At 41.6% G+C, this 14868-nt stretch overlaps 1 protein-coding gene across 1 annotated transcript; it reads right to left on the bottom strand.

Annotated features, from left to right (window-relative positions):
- Nucleotides 1-1513: 1513 nt before the first annotated feature.
- Nucleotides 1514-2131, bottom strand: LOC130965944 (uncharacterized). Its single transcript, XM_057890701.1, has 2 exons — nucleotides 1781-2131; nucleotides 1514-1678 (listed from the first exon to the last, which is right to left on the bottom strand). Exons 1-2 carry the CDS (start codon nucleotides 2129-2131, stop codon nucleotides 1514-1516), a joined length of 516 nt encoding a protein of 171 aa, XP_057746684.1.
- Between the last annotated feature and the right edge of the window lie 12737 nt (nucleotides 2132-14868).

A 14868-nucleotide genomic window follows, 5' to 3' on the forward strand; every position in this document is an offset into this window, starting at 1 on the left:
TAGAAAATCCACTATTGTGAGCTTCCGACAACAAGTCCGGCCTCAAACTACCTACATCCGGTATGCAAATTCTTCCCTTGTATTTCCATAACCCTTCATCATCCTTAGTGAATTCTTCATGCTTTTTATCACCAAGTGGTTGAAACAATTGCTGAAGCTTCTGCTCATCTTGCTGAGCCCTTTGTATTTTTTGATTTAAACATGCTTGAGATCTGTAACTGGTTCAAACAAGCTCTTCTGGACACTTCACCAATATCCAGCTTAAGATCCCCAAACTTATCCACTAGCTCTTCTTCCTTGATTCTCATCCAAGCAATTGTTAAAGATTTCCGATTCAAAGCGTCTGCTACCACGTTCGCCTTTCCAAGATGGTAACTCAATTCGAAATCATAATCTTTAAGCAATTTTATCCGCCTTCTCTGGCGCATATTTAGCTCTTTCTGATCAAAGATGTACTTGAGACTCTTATTATCAGAAAAGACACTAAACCTTACTCCGTACAAGTGGTGTCTCCAAATCTTCAAAGCAAACACAATCGCCGCTAATTCCAAGTCATGAGTTAGGTAATTCACCTCATGCGGTCTCAGCTGACGCGATGCGTAAGCCACCACATTCCGGTGTTGCATCAACACGCAACCCAGACCCTTCAAAGAAGAATCACAATATACTTCAAATGGTTCATGCAGTTCTGGTAAGATCAAAACAGGTGCTGAAGTCAATCTCCGCTTTAAAGTCTGAAAACTCTCTTCGCACTCCGACGTCCATACGAATGGCACTTCTTTCCTTGTCAATTTTGTCATCGGTAAGGCAATCCAGGAAAATTCTTCAATAAACCTCCTATAATATCCGGCTAAACCCAAGAAGCTTCTGACTTCCGTCACCGTTGTCGGTCATTCCCATTCCATCACCGCTTCCAGCATAGAAGGATCTACAACTATTCCTCCTTTACTCACCACGTGGCCTAAGAACTTTGCTTCCTCCTTCCAGAACTCGCACTTTGACAATTTAGCATACAACTTCCGTTCCTTTAAGATTTGCAACACAATCCTCAAGTGTTCCTCATACTCCTTTGCCGTCTTAGAGTAAACTAAGATGTCATCTATGAAAATCACCACAAATTTTTCCAAAAAGGGACGAAAGACTCTGTTCATATTTTCCTGAAAACAGCAGGTGCATTTGTTAACCCAAAGGACATCACCGTAAACTCGTAGTGTCCATAACATGTTCTAAATGCAGTCTTAAGGATATCATCCTCCTTCACTCTTATCTGATGGTAACCGGATCTCAAATCAATCTTGGAAAACACTCCAGCTCCTTGAAATTGATCCATCAAGTCATCTATCCTTGGCAGCGGATACTTGTTCTTCACTGTCACTTTATTTAACTGTCGGTAATCCACGTACAAACGCATCCCTCCATCCTTCTTCTTTACCAATAAAACTGGCGCTCCCCACGTTGATACACTCGGTCGAATGAACCTCTTATTCAGAAGCTCTTCCAACTAAATCTTTAATTATACTAGCTCTATCAGAGCCATTATATACGCCGCAATTGACACTGGTCTGACTCCCGGCACCAATTCAATTGCAAGTTCAATTTCCCTTTGAGGTGGGAACTCAGGGATATCTTCCGGGAACACTTCTGGAAAATCTCTAACCACCGGAATCTGACTTAAGTTCTGGGCATCACCCAACGCATTAGCAGCCAACAGAATATAACCCTGACACTCCTACTCACTACAATGCACCATTACAAAGTTCAGGTAATACCTCGTAGCTACCACTGCTCCCTTCTCTCCTTCCGGCATAAACCAAATAGTCCATTCAAAGCAATCCAACAAAACCCGATTCTTCGACAACCAATCAAACCCCAAAATCATTTCCAATCCAACCATCGGCAAACAGATCAAGTCATGCAAAAAGTCTCTTCCCTCAAGCTTGAAACCTACTTGTCTACAACCTGACCTAGTCATAACTGTTTGATGTGGAGTATGTACATGTAGATCAAAAGGTAACTCTAACACTTTCAAGCCTAATTCCTCAACTTTAGCAAATGAAATAAACGAATGCGAAGCTCCAGTATCATATAATGCAACTAAGGATTTATCACCTATTAGACATATACCTTTCATCAATGGATCCGCCTTAGAAGCATCCTTGGCATTCACAGCAAAGACTCGACCTTGATGCTGACTCTAGCCCACATTCTGATTCCTCCCATGAGTGCAATCCCTCGCAATGCAGCCAGATAACCCATAATTGAAGCAACCACCTAAGCCAATCTTGCATGAGTCATAAGGGTGAAAACGTCCACAATGATCACAAAGTAAATCCAGAGAATTCTTACTCTGATTTCCTCTTCCTTTAGCATACTGAAATTGATTCTAATTGTTCTTTCTGAAGGCCCCTTGGCCTTGAGGCGCATATCCTCCTCTCTTGAAGCTTTGTCCTCTCGGATGAAAATACTTGCCACGCCCCCGACTAGAGCTCCCTCCATGAGTGTTCTTGGATGCTTCCACGGTCTTGGCATACTCTTCCACTACTCTAGCCTTGTTTACTAAGCCAGAGAAGACACGGATCTCCAAAAGAGCCACAGCAGTCATAATACTATCCTTTAAACTCCTCTGGTACTTAATGCACTTCCAGCTCTCATAAGTCTCCGGGGCACCTTGACACACCCTAGAAAACCTACAGAGCTCCTCAAACTTGTTGGTGTAGTCCGCCACAGATAGAGAACCTTTCTTCAGTTGCATTAGTTCCATCTCTTTTACTTCCCTTGCAGAATTAGGGAAGTATTTCTTATAGAAGGCAGTTTAGAACACTTCCCATAGAATATCAGCATTTTGTAGCTGTAGCAAGCGACACTTTGCTTGCCACCAGAGCTGGGCCTCTTCCGCTAGCTGATAAGCGACAAACTCGACATATTGATTGAGGGGAACATGCTGCGCCTGTAAAGCACGCTCCACGGCATGAAACCAGTGATCCACTTCAGTAGGATTTGTGGATCCTCAGAAGGTTGGCAGATGAACTTTGAAGAACATCGCCAAGGTCATCGGAACTCCTCCCGTGTTATCGCCGTTACCCTCAGCATTATCATTGGCATTTCCTTCGCCATTCCCATTGCCATTTCCGTTCCCAGCCAGTTGGCCCAATCTCTGCAAAGCTTGCAAAGTCGCAGCAGCATTAGCTTCTATGGTATTAGCGAGATTCGTCATGGCCGCCATGAATTCGGCATGATTATCAGCTGGTTGCTCATTCCTACTTTCTCGGGGTCATGTTTGACCTCTTCCACAAGTGGCTATTAGGGTTCCTGTCTACATAAAACAATCGATATCAAGGTGATCAGTCTCAATATCAAAAATGTAGTGCTTCAATTATCCCAAACAGGCACTCACAGACAAGCATGCAATGCAATGTCAAACAGATAACCTAATAGAGTCAAAGAAAAGACACAGAGTATACAATAAAGCACAATCGGTCCATCCCTCATGCTCACAAGGACGAACCGCTCTGATACCACTAAATGTAAAACCCTAATTAGTTTAAGCCTTACCTCGCATCGTAAAGTAAAGGTTAATAAGAGATTACGATAGTTCTAAGCTCACACATAATATATATATATATATATATATATATATATATATATATATATATATATATATATACAGAAAAAATAGTATAATCTAGAAGCTCGATGAAGGATATAGCTCAAAAATAGGATTTAAAAGCGCAAAGCGTACTAACGAAGCTACTAACTTAAGTCACAAGATATATATGTAATATAAACAGGATAATAGTATAATAGTGTAATATCATAAGGAACTAGCCTCGACTCGTGGAGTTTAAGCTGGCTAGCCATATACAGATCATACAGAAACTTGACAGTTTAAAAATAGTTTATACAAGTTTTGTTCTCTCATATACAAGCAACTAGGCAAAGACAAAATACAAAAGTGAGAGATGTATAAACAAAATAAATCAAAAGACTCCAAAAGAATCCAAGATCCTCTGCTTCTGTCACCATCCAAGGTAACTCACCGAGGTGGTTGTGGCCTGCATCTGAAAAATACAACAAGAAATATGTTATGAGAACCGAGGTTCTCAGTATGGTAACAGTGTCCAGTGATGTAGGATATAAGACCCCAGGACACCAAAGGCAATCTTAAGCTCCATATCCATCACAAGATTCAAGCTTAAAGCATTCTAAAACAGATAAGCATAATATACCAACATTGACTTAAATGAACCAGGTAATCTATCTTAGGGGATTTCTACTCTAACCAAACACCGATGTCCCACAGCCTTCACCAACCGATCCTCCAAGCGATCCCATCGCCACCGCCTTCCAAACCTCCTCAATCCCAGTAGAAAACACAGGTAATATACAATGCAAGTAAAGCACAAGTAGAAGCATATAAGGCAATTAATTCAGATAGCAAGTAAGCAAGTTATTCAATTAGGCAAGCCATTACAAGTAAACAAAGCATACAAACAGATAGAAAATGCATATGATGAATGCTTGCCCTATTGGCTGTGATATCACATTGTCGGTTCAACTACCAACCCGACACATCTCCATGGAGATGTTGCCCTTCGGATTTCTCATATGGAAACCCCCGAGATATAGTGCTCGAATCACTGTCCAGGTACCGACGCCTGCACGCTCAATAGATCCGAAGGGATGCGAGCAGGATACTCCTGCCTCAGACCTCACATCTCAACATAAGCGAGATTAACCACCGTCCTTACGCCGCCGCCGCTAACTCGACAAGCGGGATTAACCACTGTCCCTGCCGAACACATAGCATCTCATAATCTCAATAAAAATATTATTTCAATAGTTTTCAAAAAGCATTTTTAGTATGCAGAGATCCATCATCTCAATCCGAGTCCCCAACTCATCTCAACCATTGTCCATTTGTAACTCAATTTCCAAATATCAAAAGTTCATCATGTAACACCCTACCATACAGAGTCTTATGCTTAAGTCATAATTCAGAGATGGCAAGGTATTACGACCTCTAAAATAAAAATTTAGTACATATAGTAGTATGAATGATTGATTATAACTAGGAGCCTTTGTAGAAAAGGGGGTAAACAAAAAATCGCAACTCGAAAGCGCAACACTCCGATCGATAACGTAACGAACAAGGATAAACCAGCGCGAGATTATATATATACAAGGGAGTGTCAAAAACAGGAATATCAAAACTCAAAAGCCGGTTGCGAAGATAACCGGTCCGAGCATAGCAACATATATATATATATATACACACACACACACAAGTAAATAAAATAGGAAACCCCAAGGAAAATCCAAAGGGACACAAAACTGAGAACCTATTCTCCAAAATCTCCTATAAGAGGAGTCATCACAGTTTGTATTATTTAATGGAGATAAAAGTATCTAAACAAAACAGATAAACCAAAACAGAGTCCCGAGAACAAAGGATCTTCGCTAATCGAGAAGTCTCCATCATGCTTCAGCGAGAAGCCTCACGTCGTGCATCTGAAAACCACAAAATCCGCATGGGTGAGAACCAGAGGTCCCCAACATGGTAACAACTTCCACATATATAATACATAATAATAGAGGAAAGCCGAAAGCAATCCTAGAACTTCCTCCAGATAATTCAAAGCTTATAAACAAGCTAAACCATAAAGGGCATCTGACTAAAGATCCTTCAGTCTAATTAATACTTCCCTTTTCCATTCCTTCAGACCTCCCAACCACCAGCAGGAGTATAATATAGCAAACACAGTTATGTCAGACAAGAGATATACAACAGGAACAAGTAAGGCATTTAGACAAATAACGGGTAATATGCAGTCAAATAGGCAATCTCAATCAATTCACATAGTATGCATATGATGAATGCTTGTCCCTAGTGGCTGATGATATCATATGTCGGTTATAGAGCCAACCCGACAAGTCCTAGTAGCTAACCATTGGACTGTCCCTCTGTCGCGCATCCCCAACTCGAGTTATACTCATCATAAACTTGATCATAATCATGATCTATATCCATCACCTTCACTGGTGAATATTTACGTGGGCGAGCTCATCCGGAGCTTTCACAGTGCCCGGCCACCCTTACGACATAGGGTCAAAAGAGCTTCGAGTCTCAACCTGGAGCACGTGGTGGCTAGCCAATGCTTCCTTCCAGGGAAACTTTCATCTCCAAAAGTGGAAGTGCAACATTCACAATTCATTCAACAGTATATATGCATTTATACATAGCCATAATCATGGCTCCGCCGTAACACGGCAATAATCTAGCCATCCGGCTCACGGTTAAATCCATAACCAGCCAATTCATCAACAATTACGGCCCTTCGGTCCATGGCTTAACAAGCACTTCCACCGCCATCCTCCGCATCTTGCATAATCATCTTTGATCCTTATTGATCATTCATTTTTTCCCTTGCTTCACTCGCAAGTTACCACATTCTCTAGCCCCTTTTCTCATAGCTAGGCATATCATAATGATTTAAGACATAAGTGGTGAGATCGGAGGCTTAGAAGTATGAAATTTGGCTTTTAAAACTCAAAAATCAACTTTGGATGAAAATAGGGCCACGCGTACGCGCACTCCACGCGCACGCGTGGATTGAAAAATAGTCAAGCGATGCGCACGTGTCAGCCACGTGTACGCGTGGGTGCTCTCGTGCCCCAGGCACAAATCTGGCACAGTTCTAGCACAACTCTCTGGAAAATAGCTGGACATTGGGTGCAGTACAACGGCGCGCCCGCGCACACCACGCGCACGCGTGGATGGCGCTTTCTAGAAGATCGGCGCGTACGCGCCAAGTGCACCTACGCGCGGGGGGTCATTCTGCTAAAAATTTTCTAAGTTCAAAGCTGCAGAATTCACAGATTCAACCCCCAATCTTCCAACGGACATAACTTTCTCATTTTAAATCATTTTTCACCCGTTCTTCGAACGGCATGGACATCCCGGATCCAATTTCATTTCTAAATAGATTTGGCACAAAAGGAGATCCGTAGTCCAAGTTATGTCCCACCAAAGTATGCCCAAAACCATGTTTTTCATACAAAACCACAAAGTGCCATTTTCAAAACAAGCCATTTTCAACTCTTTTCAAAATTAAACCAAACATGTCAATCTCATCCCTTTTCTTTGAAATCAATCAAAATATATCAAATTCAACATCAAGCCCCCTCAACTCACACATTGACACTTTACCACAATTCACAAAATCACTATCCCATCATTTTAACCCACTTCATCCAAGTGGCTCAAACTCACACACATTGACATATCATATACTCTTCCTCATGCCAATTTTCAACAACACCAATTCCATTAAATCATCATTGTACACAATCAATATCATACTCACCATCAACATGGTTCCACCCACAATTCAACCATAATCAATCATCAAGCATATATCACAACATGCATATTTCTCATACATCATACCATCAAGGCATCAATAATCATCATCACATATATGACCACATCATATATTTCAACCATTCAATAACATCAACAATTCAATGCCTATCTTAGGGCCTCTAGCCTAAGTATTTCCTACCACATTACATATTAGATACGGGAAACCGAGACCATACCTTAGCCGATTTCCCAAACTCAACCGGAGCACTTCCAAACCACTTTTTTCTCAAGCTCTCAAGGCCTCAACACTTCCAAGAACAGATTTTTCACCACCAAATCCTTTTTCAAGCTTTTCAAAATCACCAATCAAGCTCCAATATTCACACATACACAACCTAAGCCACAATCATCATACCCATACACAACATCTCAATACCCAAACATCATAGAATAAAAATTTACACTAGGGTTGAGAATCTTACTGGTGCACGAAATTGTGATCATCAATGGCGCCATCAACATGGTACGCTCATTGCAATCTCAACTCTTCATCACAACTCCGCACAACTAACCAGCAAGTGCACTGGGTCGTCCAAGTAATAAACCTTACGCGAGTAAGGGTCGATCCCACGGAGATTGTTGGTATGAAGCAAGCTATGGTCACCTTGTAAATCTTAGTCAGGCAGACTCAAATGGGTATAGATGATGAATAAAACATAAAGATAAAGATAGAGGTACTTATGTAATTCATTGGTAGGAATTTCAGATAAGCGTATGAAGATGCTTGGTCCCTTCCGTCTCTCTGCTTTCCTACTGTCTTCATCCAATCCTTCTTACTCCTTTCCATGGCAAGCTTATGCAAGGGTTTCATCGTTGTCAGTGGCTACCTCCCATCCTCTCAGTGGAAATGTTCAACGCACCCTGTCACGGCACGGCTATCCATCTGTCGGTTCTCGATCAGGCCGGAATAGAATCCAGTGATTCTTTTGCGTCTGTCACTAACGCCCCGCCCTCAGGAGTTTGAAGCACGTCACAGTCATTCAATCATTGAATCCTACTCAGAATACCACAGACAAGGTTAGACCTTCCGGATTCTCTTGAATGCCGCCATCAGTTCTTGCCTATACCACGAAGACTCTGATCTCACGGAATGTCTGGCTCGGTTGTCAGGCGAGCACTCGGTTGTCAGGCGATCAACCATGCATCGTGTATCAGGAATCCAAGAGATAAACATTAGAGCCTTGTTTGCTTGTAGAACAGAAGTGGTTGTCAGGCACTCGTTCATAGGTGAGAATGATGATGAGCGTCTCATAATCATCACATTCATCATGTTCTTGGGTGCAAATGAATATCTTAGAACAAGAACAAGCGGAATTGAATAGAAGAACAATAGTAATTGCATTAATACTCGAGGTACAGCAGAGCTCCACACCTTAATCTATGGTGTGTAGAAACTCCACCGTTGAAAATACATAAGAACAAGGTCTAGGCATGGACGTGAGGCCAGCCTCCCAATGATCTAAGAACTAGATGTCCAAAGATTTTAAAAAATACAATAGTAAAAGGTCCTACTTATAGAGAACTAGTAGCCTAAGGTTTACAAAGATGAGTAAATGACATAAAAATCCACTTCCGGGCCCACTTGGTGTGTGCTTGGGCTGAGCAATGAAGCATTTTTGTGTAGAGACTCTTCTTGGAGTTAAACGCCAGTGGTGGACGAAATTGTGATCACTGTTCTAATTATTTTGAGATGAAGGCTTCTAAGGGGCAGCAGCTAAATTCACAACTCCGTTCAACTAACCAGCAAGTGTACTGGGTCGTCCAAGTAATAAACCTTACGTGAGTAAGGGTCGATCCCACAGAGATTGTTGGTATGAAGCAAGCTATGGTCACCTTGCAGATCTCAGTTAGGGAGATTAAAGGGTAATTGTGATTATTGGAATAAATAATAAATAAAAAGGAATAATAAAAGGGATAGAATACTTATGCAGATTCATTGGTGGGAATTTCAGATAAGCGGAATGGAGATGCTGTAGAGCCCAAGGACGCCTGCTCTCCCACTGCTTCTACTCAGTCCTTCTTACTCCTTTCCATGGCAAGCTTTGTATAGGGGTTCACCATCAGCTGTGGCTACTTTCAATCCTCTCGGGAAAATATCCTATGCGGTTGTCACTCGCACAGCTAATCAGTCTGGAGGCATCACCCATGGTTGATGGCTACATCCCATCCTCGCAGTGAAAACTAATGCTCACGCACTCTGTCACAGTACGGCTAATCACTGGTTGGTTCCCGCGCCTACTGGAATAGAATCCCTTGATTCTTTTGCGTCTGTCACTAACGCCCAGCACTTGCAAGTTTGAAGCACGTCACAGTCATTCATTACCGGAATCCTACTCGGAATACCACAGACAAGGTTAGACTTTCCGGATTCCCAGGATCCTACTCGGAATACCACAGACAAGGTGAGACTTTCCGGATCCTCATAAATGCCGCCATCTATCTAGCTTATACCACGAAGATTCTGTTGGGAAATCTAAGAGATACACATTCAAGCTCTGTTGCATGTAGAACGGAAGTGGTTGTCAATCACGCGCGTTCATAAGTGAGAATGATAATGAGGGTTATCTAACTCATCACATTCATCATATTCTTGGGTATGAATGAATATCTTGGAATAAGAATAAAAGAGGAATTGAATAAAAGAAAGTAGAATTTCATTAATACTTGAGGTACAGCAGAGCTCCACACCCTTAATCTATGGTGTGCAGAAACTCCACCATTGAAAATATATAAGCAAAGGGTTCAGGCATGGCCGAATGGCCAGCCCTCTCCTAACGTGATCAATGATCTCCTCGGATGAAGAATAAAATAAAATTGAGATCAAAGATGTCTAATACAATAGATAAATGTCCTATATATACTAGACTAGCTCCTAGGGTTTACATGAGTAAGTAATTGATGCATAAATTCACTTCCGGGGCCCACTTGGTGTGTGCTTGGGCTGAGCTTGATCAATCCACGAGCTGAGGCATTTCTTGGAGTTGAACTTCGAGTTATGACGTGTTTTGGGCGTTCAACTCCGGATCATGACGTTTTTCTGGCGTTTAACTCCAGACAGCAGCATGAACTTGGCGTTTAACGCCAAGTTACGTCGTCATTCTTCGAATAAAGTATGGACTATTATATATTGCTGGAAAGCCCTGGATGTCTACTTTCCAACGCCGTTGAGAGCGCGCCTATTTGAAGTTCTGTAGCTCCAGAAACTCCATTTCGAGTGCAGGGAGGTCAGATTCCAACAGCATCAGCAGTCCTTTTGTCAGCCTTTTTCAGAGTTTTGCTCAAATCCCTCAATTTCAGTCAGAATTTACCTGAAATCATAGAAAAACACACAAACTCATAGTAAAGTCCAGAAATGTGAATTTAACATAAAAACTAAGGAAAACATCCCTAAAAGTAGCTTGAACTTACTAAAAACTACTTAAAATCAATGCCAAAAAGCGTATAAATTATCCGCTCATCACAACACCAAACTTAAATTGTTGCTTGTCCCCAAGCAACTGAAAATCAAATAGGATAAAAAGAAGAGAATATACTATAAATTCAAAAATATCAATGAATATTAATTATAATTAAATGAGCGGAACTTGTAGCTTTTTGCTTCTGAACAGTTTTGGCATCTCACTTTTTCCTTTGTAGTTTATGAATGATTGGCTTCTCTAGGAACTTAGAATTTCGGATAGTGTTATTGACTTTCCTAGTTAAGCATGTTGATTCTTGAACACAGCTACTTATGAGTCTTGGCCGTGGCCCTAAGCACTTTGTTTTCCAGTATTACCACCGGATACACAAATGCCACAGACACATAACTGGGTGAACCTTTTCAGATTGTGACTTAGCTTTGCTAAAGTCCCCAGTTAGTGGTGTCCAGAGCTCTTAAGCACACTCTTTTGCCTTGGATCACGACTTTAACCACTCAGTCTCAAGCTTTTCACTTGGACCTTCATGACACAAGCACATGGTTAGGGACAGCTTGAATTAGCCGCTTAGGCCTGGATTTAATTTCCTTGGGCCCTCCTATCCATTGATGCTCAAAGCCTTGGATCCTTTTTACCCTTGCCTTTTGGTTTTAAGGGCTATTGGCTTTTTCTACTGCTCCTTCTTTTTCTATATACTCTTTTTAGCTCCATTTTTTTTTCGAATGCTTCTTCTTTTTCACTGCTTTTTCTTGCTTCAAGAATCAATTTCATGATTTTTCAAATCATCAATAACATTTCTCTTTGTTCATCATTCTTTCAAGAGCCAACAGTTTTAACACTCATAAACAACAATATCAAAAGACATATGCACTGTTCAAGCATTCATTCAGAAAACAAAAAGTATTGTCACCACATCAATATAATTAAACTAAATTCAAGGATAAATTCGAAATTCATGTACTTCTTGTTCTTTTGAATTAAAACATTTTTCTTTTAAGAGAGGTGAAGGATTAATGGAATTTATTCATAGCTTTAAGGCATGGTTACATACTAATGATCATGAAATAAAGACACAAAACATAGATAAACACACAATTAAAAACCGAAAACAGAAAGAAATAAAGAACAAGGAATGAATCCACCTCTAGTGGCGTCTTCTTCTTGAAGGTCCAACAATGTCCTTAAGCTCTTCTATGTCCCTTCCTTGCCTTTGTTGCTCCTCCCTCATTGCTCTTTGATCTTCTCTTATTTCTTGGAGAATGATGGAGTGCTCATGATGTTCTACCCTTAATTGTTCAACATTATGGCTCAAATCTTCTAAGGAGGTGTTGAGTTGCTCCCAATAGTTGTTGGGAGGAAATTGCATTCCTTGAGGCATTTGTTGATGATGAACTTCCTCACGTTCTTCTTGAAGGCCGTGAGAGGATTCTCTTGCTTGCTCCATCCTTTTCTTTGTGATGGGCTTGTCTTCTTCAATGGAGACATCTCCTTCTATGATAACTCCAGCTGAGTAACATAGATGGCATATAAGGTGGGGGAAGGCTAGCCGTGCCATTGGTGAAGGCTTGTCGGCTATTTTGTAGAGTTCATTGGAGATGACTTCATGAACTTCTACTTCCTCTCCAATCATGATGCTATGAATCATGATGGCCCGATCCACAGTAACTTCAGATCGGTTGCTTGTAGGGATGATGGATCTTTGGATGAACTCCAACCATCCTCTAGCCACAGGCTTGAGGTCCAGTCTTCTTAGTTGGACTGGCTTGCCTTTGGAGTCTATTCTCCATTGGGCGCCTTCCACACAAATGTCCATTAGGACTTGGTCCAACCTTTGATTAAAGTTGACCCTTCTTGTGTAGGGGCGTTCATCACCTTGCATCATGGGTAAGTGAAACGCCAACCTCACATTTTCCGGACTAAAATCCAAGTATTTCCCCCTAACCATTGTGAGATAATTCTTTGGGCTTGGGTTCATACTTTGGTCATGGTTCCTAGTGATCCATGCATTGGCATAGAACTCTTGAACCATTAGAATTCCGACTTGTTGCATGGGGTTGGCTAAGACTTCCCAACCTCTTCTTTGAATTTCATGTCGGATCTCCGGATACTCATTTTTCTTGAGCTTGAAGGGACCTCAGGGATCACTTTCTTCTTTGCCACAACATCATAGAAGTGGTCTGATGGTCTTGGAAATGAATCTTTCCTTCTCCCATGACTCGGAGGTGGAAGCTTTTGCTTTCCCTTTCCCTTTTCTTGAGGAAGCTCGGCCTTAGGTGCCATTGGTAATGGAAAAAAAACAAAAAGCTTATGCTTTTACCACACCAAACTTAAAATTTGCTCGTCCTCGAGCAAGAGAAGAAAAGAAAGTAGAAGAAGAAGAAGAGAATATGGTGGAGAGGAGAAGTAGGTTCGGCTATGTGGGAGAAGAAGGGTTGTGTTGTGTGAAAATGAAGAGGAATTGAAGGTTATTTATAGGGAGAGGGAGGGAGGGTGTTCGGCCATTTTGGGTGGGAATGGTGGGAAATTGAATTTGATTTTATGAGGGTAGGTGGGGTTTATGGGGAAGGGGGGTTGATGTGAATGGTGAATGGGGAAGAGGAATTGAGGTGATGATGAAGAATATGGGAATTGGACATGGGGTATTCAAATCACAAAAACTAGGATAGGAGATAAGGGGGAATATGGTAGGGGGGATCCTGTGGGGGCACAGATCCTGAGGTGAGGATCCTGTGGGGTCCACAGATCCTGAGGTGAAAACAAATACCATTCCTTCACCATATAGGCATGTAAATTGCCTTCATGCATCATTCTGGCGTTCAAACGCCCATGGTGCTGTTCTGGGTGTTCAACGCCCATGTAATGCATGTTTCTGGCGTTGAACGCCAGTTTCATGCTTGTTTCTGGCGTTCAGCGAAGAATGTCCTCTCTGTGCACCATCCTGGCGTTAACGCCAGGTTGTTGCTTGTATTGGGGTTCAGCGCCAGAATGGTGCTTGTTCTGGCGTGGACGCAGACAGATGCATCTACTGGCGTTGAACGCAGTCTGCGCTACTCCAGGGTGAAAAATTTTTTTCTTCTGTTTTGACTCTGTTTTAATTTTTTTTTATTTTTTTCGTGACTCCTCATGATCATGTACCTAATAAAACACAAAAATAACAAAAGAAACAAAATAAAATAAAATTAGATAAATAAAATTGGGTTGCCTCCCAACAAGCGCTTCTTTAATGTCAATAGCTTGACAGTGGCTCTCATGGAGCCAACATGGTGATCAGGTCAATTTAGTGTAGTAACACCAAACTTAGAGTTTGGATATGGGGTTTGAACACCAAAAATTAGAGTTTGGTTGTGGCCTCACAACACCAAACTTAGAGTTTGACTGTGGGGCTCTTCTTGACTCTGAACTGAGAGAAGCTTTCATGCTCACTCTCTTTTGTCACAGAGGGATGGCCATGTGCCTTAAACACAAGGTAGTCCCCATTCAATTGAAGGACTAATCACCTCTGTTGACATCTATCACAGCTCCTGCTGTGGCTAGGAAAGGTCTTCCTAGGATGATGCATTCATCATCTTCCTTCCTAGTGTCTAGGATTATGAAATCCAGTAGGGATGTAAAGGCCTTCAACCTTTACTAGCACGTCCTCCACTATTCCATAGGCTTGTCTTATGGACTTATCTGCCAATTGTAATGAGAACAAGGCAGGTTGTACCTCAATGATCCCAGTTCTCCATTACAGAGAGTGGCATTAGATTTATCCCTGACCCAAGATCACACAGAGCTTTTTCAAAGCTCATGGTGCCAATGGTGCAAAGGTATTAAGAACTTGCCAGGATCTTGTTCTTTGAGGTAGAGTTCTCTGAATCCAAGTGTCTAGTTCACTAATGAGCAAGGAGGTTCACTTTCCCAAGTCTTATTACCAAACAGCTTGGCATTCAGCTTCATGATAGCTCCTAAGTATTGAGCAACTTGCTCTCCAGTCACATATTCATTCTCTTCAGAGGATGAATATTCTTCAGAGCTCATGAAGGGCAG

The sequence above is a fragment of the Arachis stenosperma genome, chromosome 3 (genome assembly GCF_014773155.1).
Source record: "Arachis stenosperma cultivar V10309 chromosome 3, arast.V10309.gnm1.PFL2, whole genome shotgun sequence".
Lineage (NCBI taxonomy): Eukaryota > Viridiplantae > Streptophyta > Magnoliopsida > Fabales > Fabaceae > Arachis > Arachis stenosperma.